Genomic DNA, 18,272 nt, shown 5'->3' on the forward strand with positions numbered 1-18,272 from the left:
TTAAGAATGCTCAATGGAGCATTATAAAAGTAGAAAGAAATATTTAATATGGTATAATAAAGTAAGTTACATTTAGCATAATAAGGTAAATATCTTTCTTTCCCATCTCGCTCCCTTTTTCATCATTTAATTTTCACGCTAATATAGTCAATCCGCTAAAATTCTTATCAATGTATCTTTGTCCTTGATATCTTTGATTAGTTTAGTCTTTACTTTTATGAACCAATGATATATTTATGATTCTTGTACAAAGAGCATGCCGAGGGGGCTACTATGCTCACCGCACACTTGCATTACTACCTAAACTTCTTCTTTATTTTGAACCCCTGAGCAAAAATCCTGGGTCCGCCACTGCGCTCACACAACACATAAGAAGTTATGACCAAATGATTTGCAAGTATTCAGAGAGGAAAGATGATAGATAATTTAAGCTATTGATTTTCCAAAAAGAGCAAAGAGATGAATTCTATTTCATTTCAATAGCCATCAGAAGTTGATGCCAACCCCTAATTCTAAATGCACCACTTAGGAATTCTAGCAAATTAAACTATTCACAAGATATGAAATTCATAGATGAATCGAATATCTTGAAGTCAGTGGTTCAAACATATATGCTTCGAGTCCACCTTAGGTCCTTCGATCAAACTTTACAGTCCCAGGGACAGACATCTGGTGCATGAAGAGAAGCCATCAGTAATGTGAAGCTAAACAGTAAGTTCAAAAAGTAAAAAAGTGTGTTATCGCAGAAAACAAACTTTTGAATCAGCATCAACCTCATGCAATTCATCCAAGACAGCTCGCAAAGCTTGATTACAAATTTTCCAAACCGTAGGATGAGTTATGAGCTTATTCTTAGTAAGCGACTCTGCAAAACCAAATTCAATGCAATAAGAAATTAACTCACTTAGGAAGCACAAAAAATATAGTTAAATGCCTGACCAAGGAATTTAAACTAAAATCCATGTCCCACATACAGGGGCGGAGCTACCCTTGCCCCAGGGGTGTCAAGCGACACCCCTTCATCGGGAAATTACGTTGTATAAGTAAGTCAAATTCTGATTTTATACCTATATATATTAGAATTGACACTCCTGAACCAAGTTGAAGTGTTGGTTCAGCGGTTCAGGAGCTACAAAGTTCCGCCTTGTCATTGACCTAGGCGTTGGGAGTTCGAACCTTGCTGAAGCCAATTTTTTTTTAAAGGCTTTCAGCGTTTTTTTTTACTTTTTAGACAACTTGTGTGCATACTACTTTATATTTTGACACCCCTCAATCTAAATCCTGGCTCCGCCACTGCCCACATATATACTTCTAAAACAGATCAATCTTTAAGTTTTACATATATTAAACCTTAAAGAGTTTAAAGACAATTGATGTTCTAAACTTAGGAAATTGGCCTTACAAGTAGGATACTTGAGAGCGCGACATATTTAGCACATGTTACTGAAGTTTAAGGTGGAAATTTGGACTAAATAGGGAAGACAACCAAAGGAACATAAATGCAAACAATATGTTTAAAAAGTTATCTACTTAGAATATAATAAGAACAGTCGAAACAGATTATAGCGTATACAAACATAATAGTAAAGGCCAAGAAAGGAAATATGCTGAACACAATCGAAGTCAAGGACTAACTTTAATATGATCAAAGACAAAACTAAGGAGATAATCACTTGAAACATTGAATCTGCAAAATCTCACCTAAGAAAGCAGCAGCAATTTTCAGTTGCTTTTCTGGGTACATGGCATAAATTTTGTATTCTCTACAAAGCTTAACAATCATGCACTGGAAAATTGCTTGTTGCCTGCAAGTTTCACAAAATCAATTAACAAGCTTGGTGAAGACCAAATTTAAATAAAGAAACTTTGCTCATTCTAATAGTTTAAACCTTTACATGAAGCACTCACATAATTCAACATGTTATCAAAGAGATAGGAATTCTAGCTGCTACCTCAACAAAAAAAATATCAAGGTTCTGATTGCAAAAAGGAGTAAGGCCTAATTTAACAAATAGATTTAATGAATCATCACGATAGACCAAAACAGTGCAGCAGAATTGATTCGTGCCATTTTTTTCAAACCAGCATGAATAGCATCATCCTTGTTTTCTGCAAAGCTAAGCTTGAGAAAATAGTGTGCATATAAAGTAAATATATGCAAGTTTAGAGTTGATTAAATCAGACTAAAGCTTAAATAGAGTGAAACTCTAAAAGTGAGAAAAATGACCAAATTTCCTATTTGTACACAGCAATAATAAAAAGGGAGTGAGTATATATTGTTGTTTACTGTAAACAATAATGGCACAACCAAGAAGAGAGTGACGAAAAAATAATTAGTCAAACTGCTGCATAATCTGTAAACTGCTTAAAGAGCACAATGCCATAGGAGAAGTTGTAAGAACCAAAGAAGTGTAAACGAAAAAGAACACATGAGCGAGCATGCCTTGAGAAAATAAAAGATCATAGACATGAAATTCTGGTAAACAAAGTAACCTATTATCTGTTGATCCTTTGAATTGAGCAAGCATTTGAATCACTGCATCACTAGTCAGCTGACCAGAGAACATTTGCTGGAAGTGCAAGGTTGCTTCTGCTTCAATATCATTAGCATAATAACCATCAGCAGCAGAACTCTGACTTGCATGTGCCTGTGAAACTCTTGAAAGTCCACGCTCAACAAATGCAACAAGCTCTGGATGACTTGAACGTACATGAGATACTTGCACGATCCGATTGCAGTATTGTGGCCATTCAATCATACGGTCAACAAACTGCGCCAACACCCTAATACCTAAATAAAACATCTGCATATATATAGAGAAGCCATCAGTAATGCTAAGTTCAAGTATTATTTAGGGTGTGTTTAGAAAGCCACATGAGAATTGAATACTAGCGTAGCTACTTGTTTGTGTGCCTAAGTAATTAATTAGTTGGTTAAATGTGGAATTGTAAGGCGTGAAACAAGCTGGCAATCACATTTTCTAAACAATATTTATTTTTCAAATATGAACTTTTCCTCAAACCTACTCCTACTTTAATGCTCCTAATCCTGCTCATTAGTATAAATATTTGTTGGGAAACGAAACTTTACATCTTAGATCCATCTTAGTCAAAATTTTAATTAGTAATAGGATCTTGTACTAAATGATTCAAATTACAATACTATCTTTTGGATAAGGTATATTCTTTACAATATTAGTCATCCTATAATAATTATTGAATTTATCTTTAACAAAAAAAAAGGATTTTTCAAATACCTAGTGATACAACTAATTAATATTTCTTAGATTCACATACATTTTTCAAATACCTGTTCAGCTAATGAAAAAAATAATTTAGCATGAATATTTATATTGTTTAAAAAATAATCAAACAATATATCCAATTACAACTTGTATAATCAAACATGATACTGAAATCCTATTATAATTACGTTGTGACAAACAAACAAGTATATGCATTTACTAGCATGTGCAATTCAAACAGATAATTACTACTCTAATTATTGTACAACGTAGTAATTACAAAGTGATGTTCCTTAAGAAAAACATGTTATGGCCAATGCAAACCTTTGAATCAGCAGGCTCACGCAATGAATCCAAGACATTTTGCAAAGCAATATCAAGAGTATGATTAATTAGAAGTTGATTCTTGATAAGAGACCCTGTAAAGGCAATTTTCAACAATAATAAGAACTATAGCTCAAGTAGGAAACCAAAAATAGTTAATGGGGCAAAGTAATTTACACTGGAATTCATGGCACGTGCGGGTTTCTGCCATTTTTTCAATAATTAGAAATAATTTTTTAAAAGATAATTTCATACACAAAATAGAATAAAAGTAGAACTTAAAGCTAGGAGACTTAAAGATAATTTTATCTATATTAGAATTATAGATAAAATTTTAGATAATTGCACTAAGAATATGTTGTAGTTAATTTAATCTTTTAACCATTCGTTTGTAAATGTTACCCTAAATTTCAAAAGCTGTTAGGTTGGGACCACCATAAGTATGCGTACCTAACATGTTTTAAGTGTATGTTCATGGATTTTAACTACTAGTACAAAATAGAACAGCCGAAACAGATTTGAAAAGGATCAATCATATCTATCTTACCCCCAATACCTAAGATTACTAAGGAAGTATGCTAAACCCCTCAAAGTCAATTATGGACAAATTTCAATACACACTAAAAGAAAAATAGCATCTGAAACCCTTACCTATAAAAACAGCATAAATTTTGAGTAGCCTCTTTGAGAAATGGGCGAACAGTTTGAATTCACGGAACAGCAAAACAATCATGCAACTAAAAATTGCTCGTTCCCTGCAAGTTCTTATCACTTAAGAATTGAACTAAAGTTGATAGAACATCAAGATAAAACAAGACAGTGAAGCAGGCCCTTTTCTTTTCTGAACACCAACATTATGAAACACCAAAAATATGAAGTGTGAGATAAGAACGTGCATTTAGGGCAGGAATATTCTCATGTTTAGCTTTGATCATATCAACTGAGGTCTACCGTGAATTTCTCATAGTAAAAAAGGAACGCCCTCTTAACTCAGTGAAACAGCAAGCAGTTATAAAGCTTCAAATTGCTTAGAAATTACAGTAAATTTGCAAAACCTCACCCACAACCAACACAAAAGCAAATCGAAAAGAAGAAAACAAACAAATGGAAATATATTTAGTCAAACTGCCACAAGATTTGTTTAAATCATAAAAGCAAAATGCTGAAAAAGGAAAGTGACACATGATCTGCCTTGTGTAAGTTTTCAGAAAAGAAAAAGATTATCAACATAGATTCCATAAAATTGACCTGTTATCAGTTGATTCTTTAAAGTGAGCAAGCATTCCAATCATTTCATCATTAGTCAGCTGACCAGAGAACAACTGATTGAAATACAAGCTTGCTTCTGCTTGATGTACTTCGTCTACAGCAGGACAATGGCCTGCATGTGCCTGTGAAGTCCTGGCAAGAGCCTGCTCAACCAAATCTGAATGCATTTCACGCGGAAGCCATATTTTCACGATAAGGCTGCCGTAATAAGGCCATTCAATCAGACGGTCAACAAATTGTGCCAGTGCCCCAATACCAAAAACAAACATCTGCAAGAAAAGAAGCCATTAGTTAATGGAAGCTAACGTAATGTCTATGATAAATTAACATGTTATTACTGAGAGCAAACATTTGAAAAAAGACACTCGTGCAATGCATCCAAGACGGCTAGCAAAGCGATCCCAAGCGTATGATCAGTTATGAGATGATTCTTAATAAGTGATCCTGCAAAGTAAATTCCAACTGTAAAAAGAATCATAGCTTAAAGGAAGCAAAAAGTAGTTAAAGGGGTGAAGTAATTCAAACTAGAATTCATGCACGCTAATTAATGTGCAATGCACTCTCTCCTTTTAGCTCGCTCTCATTTTTCTTCTCTCTCCCCCTCGCTCTTGCTCTCTATGCACGGATACATTGATGAATGTATCAGTGCATTTTTTGATACTTGATACATGTATCTATACATGAATAGACTAAATATTTGATACCAGATACATGTGTCTATGCACGGATACAATAAATATTTGATACCAGATATAGTGATGAAACTAACTAGATGCATCAAATTAGTACTGGATACACTTATACATAAAAATTGTGAAATTCATATACGTTCAAAAATACAGATACATAAGGAGAAAGGCAAGTGAGAGACGCAGAGAAGTGAGAGAGTTAGTGTATCCTAGATATGCTAATCATGATGAATATAGTGAATCTAAAACAAATTAAATCAAATTTGACTCGTATGTATCTGAGATACATGTATCTCAGTGTGCCAGATAAAAGTGATACGGAAGATAATTTCCCTAAACTGATGTGAGTGCACGTCATTAGGACCAAAACTAGTGTGATTTATGTTGTTTGCTCTTTTTTAATCAGATGAAAGTAGATTTCATTCAACAACGCATCTAGAGAATGCAGTTGAATTACAAAAATAGCTAGCTCCTGTACAACTGCAACTCCTGTCTAAAAAACTCAAGGAGCTTGAAAAAGCAAGAAACAAAGTGGAGTTGAGATTCCTTCAGAACTCCTCTACTTCCAGATACTCCATAGCCCATGTGACACAAAGTGGAACTATCGATACTGCCAAGTTTTTTCTGATGGATTTTCCCAATTCTCTATTACACCTCAGATAACAAGGGCTTCTCTAAGACTACCAGGCAACACCATTGTATTCCGAATAAGCAAAGAAAATATCCCAAACATTTTTTGTTACAGGACAACGCTAAAATAGATGATTAATATTCTCATTCCCTGCCAAACATATGTAACACCTAGAGCAGACTCCTGTACCGCTTTCCCTTAGGTTCTCTTGAATTAGACATGGCCCATGATAGCCAACCAATTGAAGCAGGCTAGTTTTGTGGGTGTTTTGATTTTTCAAATCAATTTCCAAGGCCAAATTACTTCAATTATATTGCTATTTCTAATAAGTTTACCCCATCATTCTCCGTCTCTTAGTTGACTAAGAGTAGCATTGGGACTCCTTGCAATAAAAGAAAAAGATCTAGGAACTCCTCCTCCTTCAGGCTGTTATTTCCTATCCACGTTTTTTTCGCAACCGTATTTCCTATCCTCTTGTCTAACAAAAATAAGTATGCTCCCCATTCCCTATTCTGAAGCAATATCATGCAGCGTATTTACATATAATTTAAAAATATATTTGATTTGTTTTTTTGTTAGCCAACAGATTGTATTTCAAGTCAAAGTCAAAGTTGCGAGGAAGTTAAAACAATTCCATTATTTGACCTATACCAATTGCATTTGAAGGGAACAATATCTTGCACTTATAAGTAAATATATGGTAATGATCTGTCTTGTCGTTATGGATGGTTAGGACCATCGTACCCCTGCGTAAGTCTCCATGGGGTAAGAGTTAGTAAAAATCAGGAAATGGGAGTCAGGTTCCCCATCTCACGGAGGTTCATGATACGCTCAAATTACACATCTCAATCAAGTATAAAGCAATCGTTGTTCAATTATAGAATCCACAAAAGTTGGGGTCGAATCCCACTGAGAATATTACTCGTAGGCGTAACCATAACAAATAGTCTTTATTTCTAAAACAAAGGTTGAAAGTAAAATTTAAGAGATTTGATTGTAGTATTGCTTAGTAACTAAAAACTTAGTTGTATCAATAAGAATATGAAACTAAGGTTGTGGATTTACATTTTAGGTTGTAATGTTGATCTAGTTGTTTTTACGAAACTATAGTTAAGTAATCTCAAGTGTAAAAGGATCAACTTTCTTAGGTACAACTAGAGTCCTTCCGGTCCATCTAGAAGATATCATTCGAAGTCCTCGCGGCACTTGGGCGTTACCTTAACAACTGTTAACCTAGGTCGCAAGTAGATTATCATTGTCAGGTCTAAATAACATAACATTCTTGAACTGAAGTGTAATTTCAATGGTGGTACTGAATAGAAACGTTTTTCATGAAATTATTAACAATTTTGTATGTGCAAATCAGAATAAATTTATTAACCTACTTAGCTGGCAAGGATTCTTCGAATTAATAAGGAATATGCTAAACACCTAAGAGTTAGGTATAAATTTGAATACAGTTTAAGAGTAAAAAGAAGGAGAGCAGTTCAAGGTTTAGTATCTGAAGGTCTGACCAAAGAGTACAGCAGACATTTGGAGTTGCCTCACAGGGTACTTGGCAAAAGATTCAGTTAACAGCTTAACGATCATGCAGCGGAAAATTGCTTGTTCCCTGAAAGTTTCAAATATCACCCAAGGAAGAAATTTTAGTGAATCATCACAATAGACCAAAATAGTGGAAGTAGAACTCATTTCATCACTTCTTAACAATAACATAAACAGCTAAAATATGAAAAACATCTTACTTTTCTTCTGCAAACATTTAGTTTCAGACGAGAATATGCATTCAAAGTAGAGAACATTTGCAGACGTAGATTTGATTAAGTCAAAGGTACTAAACTTTACTGGAGAGAAATTTTCTCAGTGAGAAAAAAACCCAAACTCCCTCTTCACACAGCCTATTGTTACTACCATTACTAGTTTACTTGCTACATGTAAATGCTGCATAACCCCCAGTATCAGACAATATTGCATGTTATTGTGGAAGGTGAATCTGTTCAGGCTGCCTGGAAACATTTTGCTAGCTCTTTGGGGGCAGTGGCCAGTCCAGGTGGAATCAGGCAAATTGTAGACTACCAGATCAAAAACAAGATTCACAAACTTCTCCCCCAGATTATGTAACACCTCGCAAGTTCTACTCTAAGGATCCGAACCATTTGTCATAAATATATAAGCTTAGATCAGGTGATGTCCTACTTGTTCATGTGTGTTAAGGTCCTTACCAAGTGTAGGAAGTATATCATATGTTGTTTAGGGTCATAGGAGACCTCTATAGCATTAAGTTGAGTTCATAGTTTCCTATCGGCTAAGTTTCCGCATGAGTTCATACAAGGGTCAACTTCAAACGATCATATCTCTCAACAAATAAAGAGTTAGGTGACCCTTAAACTATCAAATAAATTAAAGGTTTATGATTTCTTTCCAATGCCACCAAGTTTGCATCACTCAGAATTCAGAGTAGAAAGTTATGGTTGTTTTACTGGAACTTGTCCAGACTGGGAAATTCAGCAATGACACTTGTCCATTCGGTGAATCACCTAATAGGTTGGTGTATTGCCGAATTGACCCAAAGACCTTCAAAATCTGTTAATTTTTGCGATCCAAAGTCCCATTTTGGCAATCCACTGAATAATTTGGCGATGGGGCCTTTAGATCACCAATTTGGCCAACAGAATTCATTAAAAGGTCATTTTCTTCAATTTTTATGGTCTTCTTATGTTTCCAGAGGAGTATTGTTGACATTTTACCCTTAATTAACTTCCCTAAACCCATACCATAGCCTAATAACCTCCTAATACGCATTGTAACTTCCACAATCCTTAATTCTCCTTCTTCCGAAACCCAAGAACTTCAAGAAAGGGATTTCTCCACTTTCACAAGATTTAAAGGCTCCAAGTTCAAGGTTCTTTGTCAAGTTCCTTCACTAAGGTATGTAGTAGTTCAACGAGGAATTCCTTTCATCCTCATGTCCAAAACTCACAAGTTTTTTTATGAACTTGATTCAATAGTTAGGGTTATCAAACCCACTTTTGAATTCATCATATTTATAACCCTTATTAGTTCTTGACGTGTTATTGTTTATGATTCATGATACTTAAATTTCAAAGCATGAATTTAGAGTCTTTATGGTATTATGAAAGTTATTTTGAAAAGTCACAAGATATACATGTTCTAGAAATCTTCTCATGATTTAAGCTATGAACATAATTTGAAAGATATGTTTTAAAAGAGATTTCAGTATATGACTTTAGAAAGAAAGATTTGAGTTTTGTCTCATACTTTATTCAGACGGACACATAGTTTACCAAATTATGAGCATATCATATAAGTATTATTTTGGGAGAATTGCTTTGCACCGAGAGGACACTGGTTTAGAAAATCCAAATCCCATAACTACGTGTCACCGTTGGATTTGAGTATGTCGTTTTGACAGTCAACTCTTTTAGTCCTTTGAGGCTCAATTAGTGAATCCTTATTAGACAGATAGGTTATATACCCTGAAAAGGTATAAGGAAGCCCGCCCAACTGAGATCGTAAGTTGAACATTATCAGCTCAAATGGTGTTTGTTGATTGTAAGAAACTCTCCAGTAAAGCTACTATTAATTCCATACACCTTCATTATCATCATGACTTCACAAATATGATATCTTAGCTTTATCTTCGTATCATGGTTACAAAGATATATTCATCCTTATATTTTGAAAGCAGATTCACATATGACCTTTCACGCATAACTTCCAAATTCAGAATCATTACTCTCAAGCAAGAACTGGGGTTCCAAGCTTCAAGTCTACATTCAAGAAATTCAAGTCAAGGCTTCCATTCCAGCCAGTATATAAGTATTTTCATGACTCAGAATTATGTACTTCCAAATGCATGTTTCAGATTATTAGGTTTCGTGATTTTTAGATACTTCCAGTTTAGGCAAAATATATAAATATACCCTTTAACTTTGCCTCATTTCACATTAATGTCCTCCAATTTTGGTGTGCACAAGTAGACATTTAAACTTGTATAAAGTTGAACAAGTAGACACATGCGTCCTAGGTGACATAATACACGTAGGACACCACATAAGATGTAAATTGCCATGTAGGATGCCACTTAGGACGTGTGTATCTATTTGTTCAGCTTTATACAAATTTAAGTGTTCACTTGTGCACACCCAAAGTTAGAGGGCATAAATGTGAAATAAAGTCAATTTAAAGAGCATATTTATGTATTATGCCTAAAGATAAAGTGTCTTTCAGATATTATCGGGTTTATCATGAATCATGAGCTACTCAATTATTATCAATATAAGTTAGTATTACCAAAATATTATTGTCTCCAATTATTTCCATGTTTTTCATTGGGAGTTTTACTTAATACCGAGTGGACCTAGGATGAAGACTCACCCGTTATTGAGGCATGATTCATTTAGTAGCAATCCCTAAGTTCTACAACTACGTGCCACCGTAGGGTTTAAGGGGGTTTTTCGCTAGTTGAGGCTGACTCCTTAGTCTTTTAAGGACATTAACTTAGTGGATCCACATTAATTCAAATCAGCATTTATACCTTGGCAAAGTATATTGGGCCATTTTGATAGGGGAATTATACATCGAACTCCATGTAGTAGTTCACATAGTTATATGTCGATTTCAGTATCTCCCATAGTTCAGTCTTTCAGCTATTGCATGACCAAGCATACAGTTATTCCCTAAGTTGTTCGGGCTTGGGTGCGAGTATTTGATATGGGTGCGGATCTAGAGGTTAGATCCTCTATGATCTAAATTTTAAGATTCGGATCTACAGGTGCCAAGATTCGGCTAAAAACAAAAATTTAAATATCCACCTTACAATTGAGTATAATAGACTATTGTTAGCTTCCGCATCCAGTTGTTTTAAGATACTATTTCATGTTTAGCTTAGTGTCATGACAGATAAACCATGAGGTTAGCTTAGGGTCACTTGTGGCTCTAAGCACCGTTTTGCAACTAGGGGTAGTCTAGGGTCATGACACTAAGTATGCTTCCAAATAAGATATTGGTAGGCTCTTTGACTCCTTCCAAACATTGCCAAAAGAGCCAAGGGATCCTATCAATTGGATAAGAGTCAACTCCCTAATCTGTGAATTCTATAAGATAAAGCTAATTATTTAGTTAGCTAAAATGTTTTTTCTTAGAATAGGATCCCCTGTAATTAGTACTACTCTTTTTTGCGCATTGACTTGGCTTGGTTAACCAGTCAAATATTATATTCTGTGGTCAGGCTTAGTCCCCCTTGGTGTAAGTTTTTTTGCTGGAATATAACTAATACTACCTTCTGGTAAGGAATAGCGAAGTATATATCCAACTGCTGCATGATTTTTTTGGGATTAGTGAGCACAATGCTAGAGAAGAAGTAATTGTAAGAATCAACAAAGTGCAAAAAGAAAAGGAATGCACGATTTGCATCTGTGCAACCATTGTAAAATTAAAAGATCATTGAAATGGATTTTTGTAAACAATTAACCTCTTTTCAGTCGATTCTTTCAAATGAGCAAGCATTCGAATCATTGTATCATTAGTCACCTGACCAGAGAAAAGTTGATGGAAGTACAAGTTTGCTTCTGCTTCAATATCTTCAGAATAATAATCAGATGATGACAAATCAGCAGAACCAGAACTCTTAAACCGTGAATTAGTTCTCATGTATGTTACGTGCAACTTATCCATTTCCACAGATAAGTGGGGTGAAGAAACTAGGCCAGAATGAGACTGGAGGACCTGCAGGGAATAGATCCATAAGTAAGCAAAATCAAATTGAAGTGTATGCTGCTAGAACTAATCAATATCAAGTGTCAAAATGGGACCTTTAAGAATGTTGAAGAAGTTTCCAAATAAATAGTCCTAAGAGCATTGGGAGAACAGAAGTGGTTGGAAGTAACAACTTGAGCAGCAAGATGCACCTCCTTCAAGAACTTAATGCATTCCTACAAAATATATGTGAAGTTTGGCACAATGGTTGAATGCGGGGATATAGGAAGCAAATATTTTCTCCAATGTTAAGAAAAACGACAAGGCAGACTAGGTCTGGAGAACAGCAACAATGTAAACCAAATATGTCTAATTTATACATAGTGGATAAAACATACCTCATAGAATGCATCTTTATATGTGTTCAAGTGACTGCTCAACCATTTCTCCAAATCTATGAGTCCTTTGCAGGAAGCAAGGACAGCAAATCTAACACCAAATGGATATGGAATCATATCTAGTATTGGTGATAGAATCTGAAAGGAAAAACGAGTTACACTTGTTTACAAACTGGAGGAATGGAGATGGTTTAGGTATATCAAAAAAAGGAAATATGTACATGGATAAATGAGTGTATATTAATAATCAGTGAATAATTACTCTCCAAATAAAGCCTTGAAAAATAAGCAAACAGAATTCTTTTGGTTACTTATTGCTTCTGACAGTAATCCTGCAAACATCATTTGACTTTCACACTGTCACTCTAGACCAATTGAAATGCAACAGTTAACTGTGAAACAAAAACAACTATACATTTTCCAGCAAGCTACCATGATGCGTAGAAGTTAAAACAGCTTAACACTTGACATATTAGAATTTTCTCATCAAACTATGACTGTTACCAACTATGGAATGTTCCCGACTGGAGGTACACAGAGAACTCGTCTCTCCCATAACACATGTTAACAGTATGGTTATAGCATAGTGTAATAGGAAAAGTATACTCAAATCTGATAAGTTACCCAAACTTTATCTCTTGACAGGCAGCCAAAAATCTGCTCATGTTTTTTGGTTCAGGGCTCATCGCATCTACAAGACCCCGCAACAATATGTTGGGATTAACATGCCACAGATGAACAATCATACCACTTGCATCAGCATTTTGCAGTAATATTGGGATAACAGCAGAGGAAACTTCTTGCTGGAGAAGATTAGATGCAGTCTGAAAATCATTCAAAGACATTTTAGTAATAACAGTAGAAAAACAACACGAAAGAATTTTAATCCATGTCAAAACCCAGTACGTTAATGTGGGCCATCCCAAGAAGCAAGACTTCAGGGCAGTACTTCAGAGGGTGCTAGAGTATGGATCTCACAGAACTTGCATGGTCTCTCTCAGCCAGCTGGCAAAGAACTTCCAGAAGGTCAAGACACAACCACGCATGATTTGCATGTTCAATTTGAACTTTATGGTCATTCACAACATCAACATAGGCCTGCAAAACTGACTGTAAGACCAACAAAAATGATATGATGTTCATATACATAGTTAATATTAAAAGCAGCAGACGGCCTACCAGTTGCCTCCCAGAATGTGCAAAGGTAAATACTTCCGGAGGAGCTGAGACAGCATATTTAAGTAAGGAAATCTGACCCTCAGCATTCTTCCAGATAGAGCCACAAATAGCTCTGAGAGGAAAGTGACCCTAAGTTCCAGCATAATAAACAAAGATATGTTTGGTAAATTTTTTGAAAATGATGGTACCAATATACATTGGTCCATGCATTCTCAAGGAAATTCAAGAAGCAATAAAAAGTTAAGTAATACAAATGAAAAAAAAAAAAAGATAATAAAATATCAAAACCTACAAACAGGGAATGTAAACAAGTTAATTGAATAGAAATGTATGTCTAGCAATTCCAGAATTTTGCATATTCCCCGGTTTCAAATCTAGAAATGTTTCCAGTCCCTTATTCAATTGAAGGATATAGAAAGAAGAGATGAAGTGAGAAGAGGTACCTGGCTGGCATGTTTATAAACAGACATCAAAAAGTTAAAAGCTGCTTCGTTGGGAATATAGAAACCCTCATGATCTAGGTTTTCCATAATAGTTACCCAGTTCAATTCAGGAGCCTGCAGCAGCAGAGTTGGTAAAATTCTTGTTATCATCAAGAAATAAATGTACAAGGTAATGGAACTCACAAGTTGCTTTGTTGCATAAATAAGAGTGTCGGCATCCCATTCAGTCATTTGTGATAGATCCTCCGATGTATTGTTGCCACAAAGATCAGCAAGTAATTTTGAGTGTACACTCTTGTCATCTGATTGTGTACGGACAATCACACCAACTATCCTAGCAATGGTCACTTCATCCAGTGGCAAAAATAACGATAAAATTTCTTGGCATTGTGAGATATTGTCCTGCATATCTGTTATGGTTATTTCCTTCCCCGTTTCTGCTAAAAGAGAGTCAACAATATCATTTTCACCACCATTGTTTACAAATCAATGAAAAAGCAAACAAGGATTAGAACAATAGACAAGAGAGGTTCAAGTTGTAGAATCAGAATCAGTATGTTAGAAACCTTTATGGCACTCTGTTCACGAAATAATTAGAAGAAAATTATTTCCAGGTTTGAAACGAAAAGTTTAAAGGCTTAAAAATGTGTGCTAACTTTGGAAATTTTATCAAATAGATTTGTGGAGTCACCACCTAACATTTTTTTGTTAGGTGGTGTGAGCCAACTTACTCGCACCCCGTCTAATTCATGGCTACCTGCTAACTCCCATCTCTACATGTATTAGATAACTTTATTTATCAAAACTTAGACCATATGAAAAGAAATTAGCCAGGGTTTCATTACAATTCTTAACAGACTTTATTGATCAGTAAGATACGCCTTGATTTGAAATTTCAAAAAAAAAATCATAAATTTTGAAAGGAAAAGAAAAGAACTCACGTGAGAGATCTTTCTGACGATGAATCTTCAACCTCCTCGTCTGTCTTGATCAAGATAATGACTAAACACTAGTAGCATTCTAATCCACTTGGGACTCATTAATTATCGCCACACCCAAAAGTGCGGCAATTAGCAACTTGATTTTGTTTAGAATTCAGACTATTTCGGGACACAAATCTCTCATAAATCTTTTTCTTTAATTATTACACTTTTGTATTAAAAAAGAATTTAACATGACATAAAGTTTAATAAAATAAAAAAGATATAAAATCACCACTGAAATTGTTCAAAAAGACATCTTAACTTACTGTCCTATTACCCCCAATAAATAATTTTGAACTTGATATTATTATATCATTTTCCAATTAGCTCCAGATTTTAAAAAACAAATGTGTTCACACACGTATCATTACATGACACATGTCAATTAAATTAAATTATTATTTTTTCATTTTAACTTGCTACTTTATCATTTTTTTTCTTTTATCTTTGTTTTTTCTTTGTTTCTTTCCCTCTTACTTTTTGACTTATTTTAATTTTGATTTCATTTTAAATTTCATTTCAGTACATCCTATTTTTCATGTCTCGCTGCTTCGTCCTGCTCGTGGTTGTTCTGATATTGCTTCTCCTCCACCCTTACCACTATCGGGTGAATTGGAATTTATGGTGGAACTTGAAAAAGTTTTATCGCATCGTTGGGCGAAAGAGTCAGAAGTGCCAACTCTGGAATTACTTTATAGTGTCAGTCTTATCCTTTTATGTTCTGTATATATATGTAATATTGGATTAGTTATTAGTATTATGTAATTAAGAATCAAAACTACTATTTTCTACAGTCTTGTCCTCTCCATACAGACAACTTTATGTATATAGTTGTGTTTAAGATACTTGCACAAACTATTTTCAGTAAATTTACTTAGGCTTTGTTCTATTTTGTTGGTTCTCTTCTTTTGGTTACTATCAAGCTCTTTCTCCCTTGACAGGTCTGTCTCGGTAGTTACAGCTTCTGATGCTGGAGAAGCCATAGCTTTACTTCCATCCACTGGTTCCTCGATCATAGGTGCAGCATTATCGGCAGTTACTGGTTCAGCAGCCACTGGTTCGTTCCCTTGCATCTCAAAGTTCTCCTCCACATGTTGCTGCTCAACCTCCACATTATGCTCTTTTCCTTCATTATCGGGTTCAGAGACGACAACATCACCACGAGCTGGCAATACCTCACCTTATTTTCCTCCTCAATTTTCTGCTTATCTTGAATATGGTACTCCCAAGCTTCGTCATTGGTACCAGTGGATAGTTGAGGTTCCACCGATTGTTCTATTGGTTTTCCTGAATCAAGGATTTCAATAACTCTGTTTACTGCATTTTGCATTTTTTTCCTCCAGAACCTCAATTGTTTCTGATTTCATTGCTGGAAAGGCCTGAAATCGCCAAGCGGCTTCACAACTTGCGGATTTCCTCCTGCTCTTCACAATTGGATCCATATCATGCGCTCCCTATTCTTCATGTCACCAGGTGGTAAGCACACAACTGGATAAGGACAATTCTTGAACCCAAAAGGAACTAAATATGGGGTGTGGAGTGGGGGCGGGTTAAAATGAGGTGTGTTGGAGGATGGGGAGAATACGATGAATATAAAATATCAATTGTGAAACTTGTTTTCCCTAATTTCAGTAGATAAGTCATTTTCCTCATTTTCACATACTTGTTTTTTAAAAAAAATAAAATAATCAATCGAACACATAATATCTAGTCAAAGTGCATAACATGAATTAAAACGAAAAAAGTGATATTATATTAATTTTATGAGAAGAGTACAAATAGTTTAGATATGGGTTTTAATGGAGGAACTATAACCAGTTTGATCATCATAATACTTGGACCACAACATAACTCCTCCATACTTAGCAGAACCCTTTATAGTTGGAAGTACTTGAGAAGTTAAATCACCAACTGGAATAAATCCACTTCCAGCTGCATCAGGAGCAGCAGGCAATCCAAGAAATATTTTCTTTGCAGGAATTAATGAAATCCACTGTTTCCATGAATCTTGAAAACTAGTTACATTTTCTTGATTGTACTGACATGGTGGATTGTTATAAAATTGTACCCAAACATAGTCAAAAACTCCTGTTTTCAAGGCCCCACCAACACAAGCATCAGGAAATGGACACTGTGGGGCTGCAGTTAAGTACACTTTCTTGCTTCCTCTGTTGCTATTATATCTTGCAAGATTCTTAGCAAGATCACCCCAATATGGTCCTTCACCACTCTCTAGATCAAAGTCGATTCCATCCAAAATCGCATCTCCTAGAGGGCGAGAGGTCGATTTTCCACCTAAAAAGTTGTTCTAGAGATATGCAGCAACTTGATAAGCATCATCAGGGGAGGCAATTGAGTATGCTCCTGCTCCTCCCCCGATCGATAACATGACTTTGATTCCTTTAGATTGACAAGATTTTATATCAGAACTCATGTGAAAGCATCCATTTGGAGTGTATGGATCACAATGGTCTGCTAGATTGAGCATCGCGTTTCTACCATTTCCAAACGCTGAAAGAAATGTGCTATGTTCACGAAGTCATAGTTCCCTGTAGCACAAGTCTCAGCGAGTGTTCCTTCATTGCCGTTTTGTCCCCAGTATATAGCAATTCCTCCTGCTTCAGACCTTGCCACTAGTGCTAAAATCAACAATATTGGAACATAATGAAGAAAAAATGAAGTCTTGATTGCCATTTTCTAATTGGATTTCTTCTTGGAATAATGCAGCAAGTTACATTCTTTTTATAGGGAAAAATGAATGGCTGTGAAAAGTTGTCCTTTGTACTACTTGCAGACAAAATAGAAGCCCTGTCACTCTTTGTGCCTCTGCATAGCATAGCAGTTGTTAATTAAGTTCAATATTTGACTGCTAAACAATAGAAACTTTGAAAGCAGAAATAACCACACGCGGCCAAAGTTCTCAAAGCCAAATCCTCAGATACTTGCAACGTGGCAATCAAGACTTACCGTAGAGTTAAGCCACATCTCGAGTAACCAACGTAATTTCACTTAGCAGAAAGGTATAGAGAGTGAGTATTCTTAAGTTACAACACATACAATTGCTGACGCAGCGTGTGACTGTTAGCTTACAAATCCATCCTTCTCATTCTCCTATATTGAATGAGTAAGGCTTGGGAGAGAATGTGATACAAAAATGAAAAAGAAAAGAAACCTTGCCAGAAAACTTCACCAGTTTTTAGTTTATGTTGTTCCTCCATCAAGCCTGTCTGCGGGTCCACATACATCATTCTTCTTGCACTATGGTAAGCCCAAACATTTACAAGCATCTCAATGACTCTTGAATAACAATGTTTGTCAGAAAAATTTGATGGGGTTACAAGCTAAGTCCATAACATAGGGGGGAATTCCTCCTAATGTCAGTAAGACATGAAT

The 18,272-nt window shown here is 35.4% G+C and overlaps 2 protein-coding genes and 1 pseudogene across 2 annotated transcripts; all 3 read right to left on the reverse strand.

Moving 5' to 3' along the window:
* Positions 1-367: 367 nt before the first annotated feature.
* Positions 368-13,119, reverse strand: LOC125858404 (uncharacterized). Its single transcript, XM_049538206.1, has 14 exons — positions 12,899-13,119; positions 12,600-12,606; positions 12,275-12,412; positions 11,993-12,112; positions 11,653-11,906; positions 7,673-7,770; positions 5,188-5,282; positions 4,818-5,107; positions 4,221-4,324; positions 3,570-3,664; positions 2,494-2,804; positions 1,702-1,805; positions 756-865; positions 368-669 (listed from the first exon to the last, which is right to left on the reverse strand). The coding sequence occupies exons 1-14, from the start codon at positions 13,117-13,119 to the stop codon at positions 628-630; spliced, it is 1,989 nt and encodes a 662-aa protein (XP_049394163.1). The 3' UTR covers positions 368-627.
* LOC125846813 (uncharacterized) lies at positions 12,907-14,558 on the reverse strand. The gene is made up of 5 exons (XM_049526432.1): positions 14,080-14,558; positions 13,897-14,010; positions 13,454-13,582; positions 13,181-13,372; positions 12,907-13,098 (listed from the first exon to the last, which is right to left on the reverse strand). Exons 1-4 carry the CDS (start codon positions 14,302-14,304, stop codon positions 13,235-13,237), a joined length of 606 nt encoding a protein of 201 aa, XP_049382389.1. The 5' UTR covers positions 14,305-14,558; the 3' UTR covers positions 12,907-13,098; positions 13,181-13,234.
* Positions 14,559-16,611: 2,053 nt separating this feature from the next.
* On the reverse strand, positions 16,612-17,573 carry LOC125841745 (acidic endochitinase-like; annotated as a pseudogene).
* Positions 17,574-18,272: the final 699 nt, after the last annotated feature.

This window comes from Solanum stenotomum, chromosome 1 (assembly GCF_019186545.1).
Source record: "Solanum stenotomum isolate F172 chromosome 1, ASM1918654v1, whole genome shotgun sequence".
NCBI classification, from domain to species: Eukaryota; Viridiplantae; Streptophyta; class Magnoliopsida; order Solanales; family Solanaceae; genus Solanum; species Solanum stenotomum.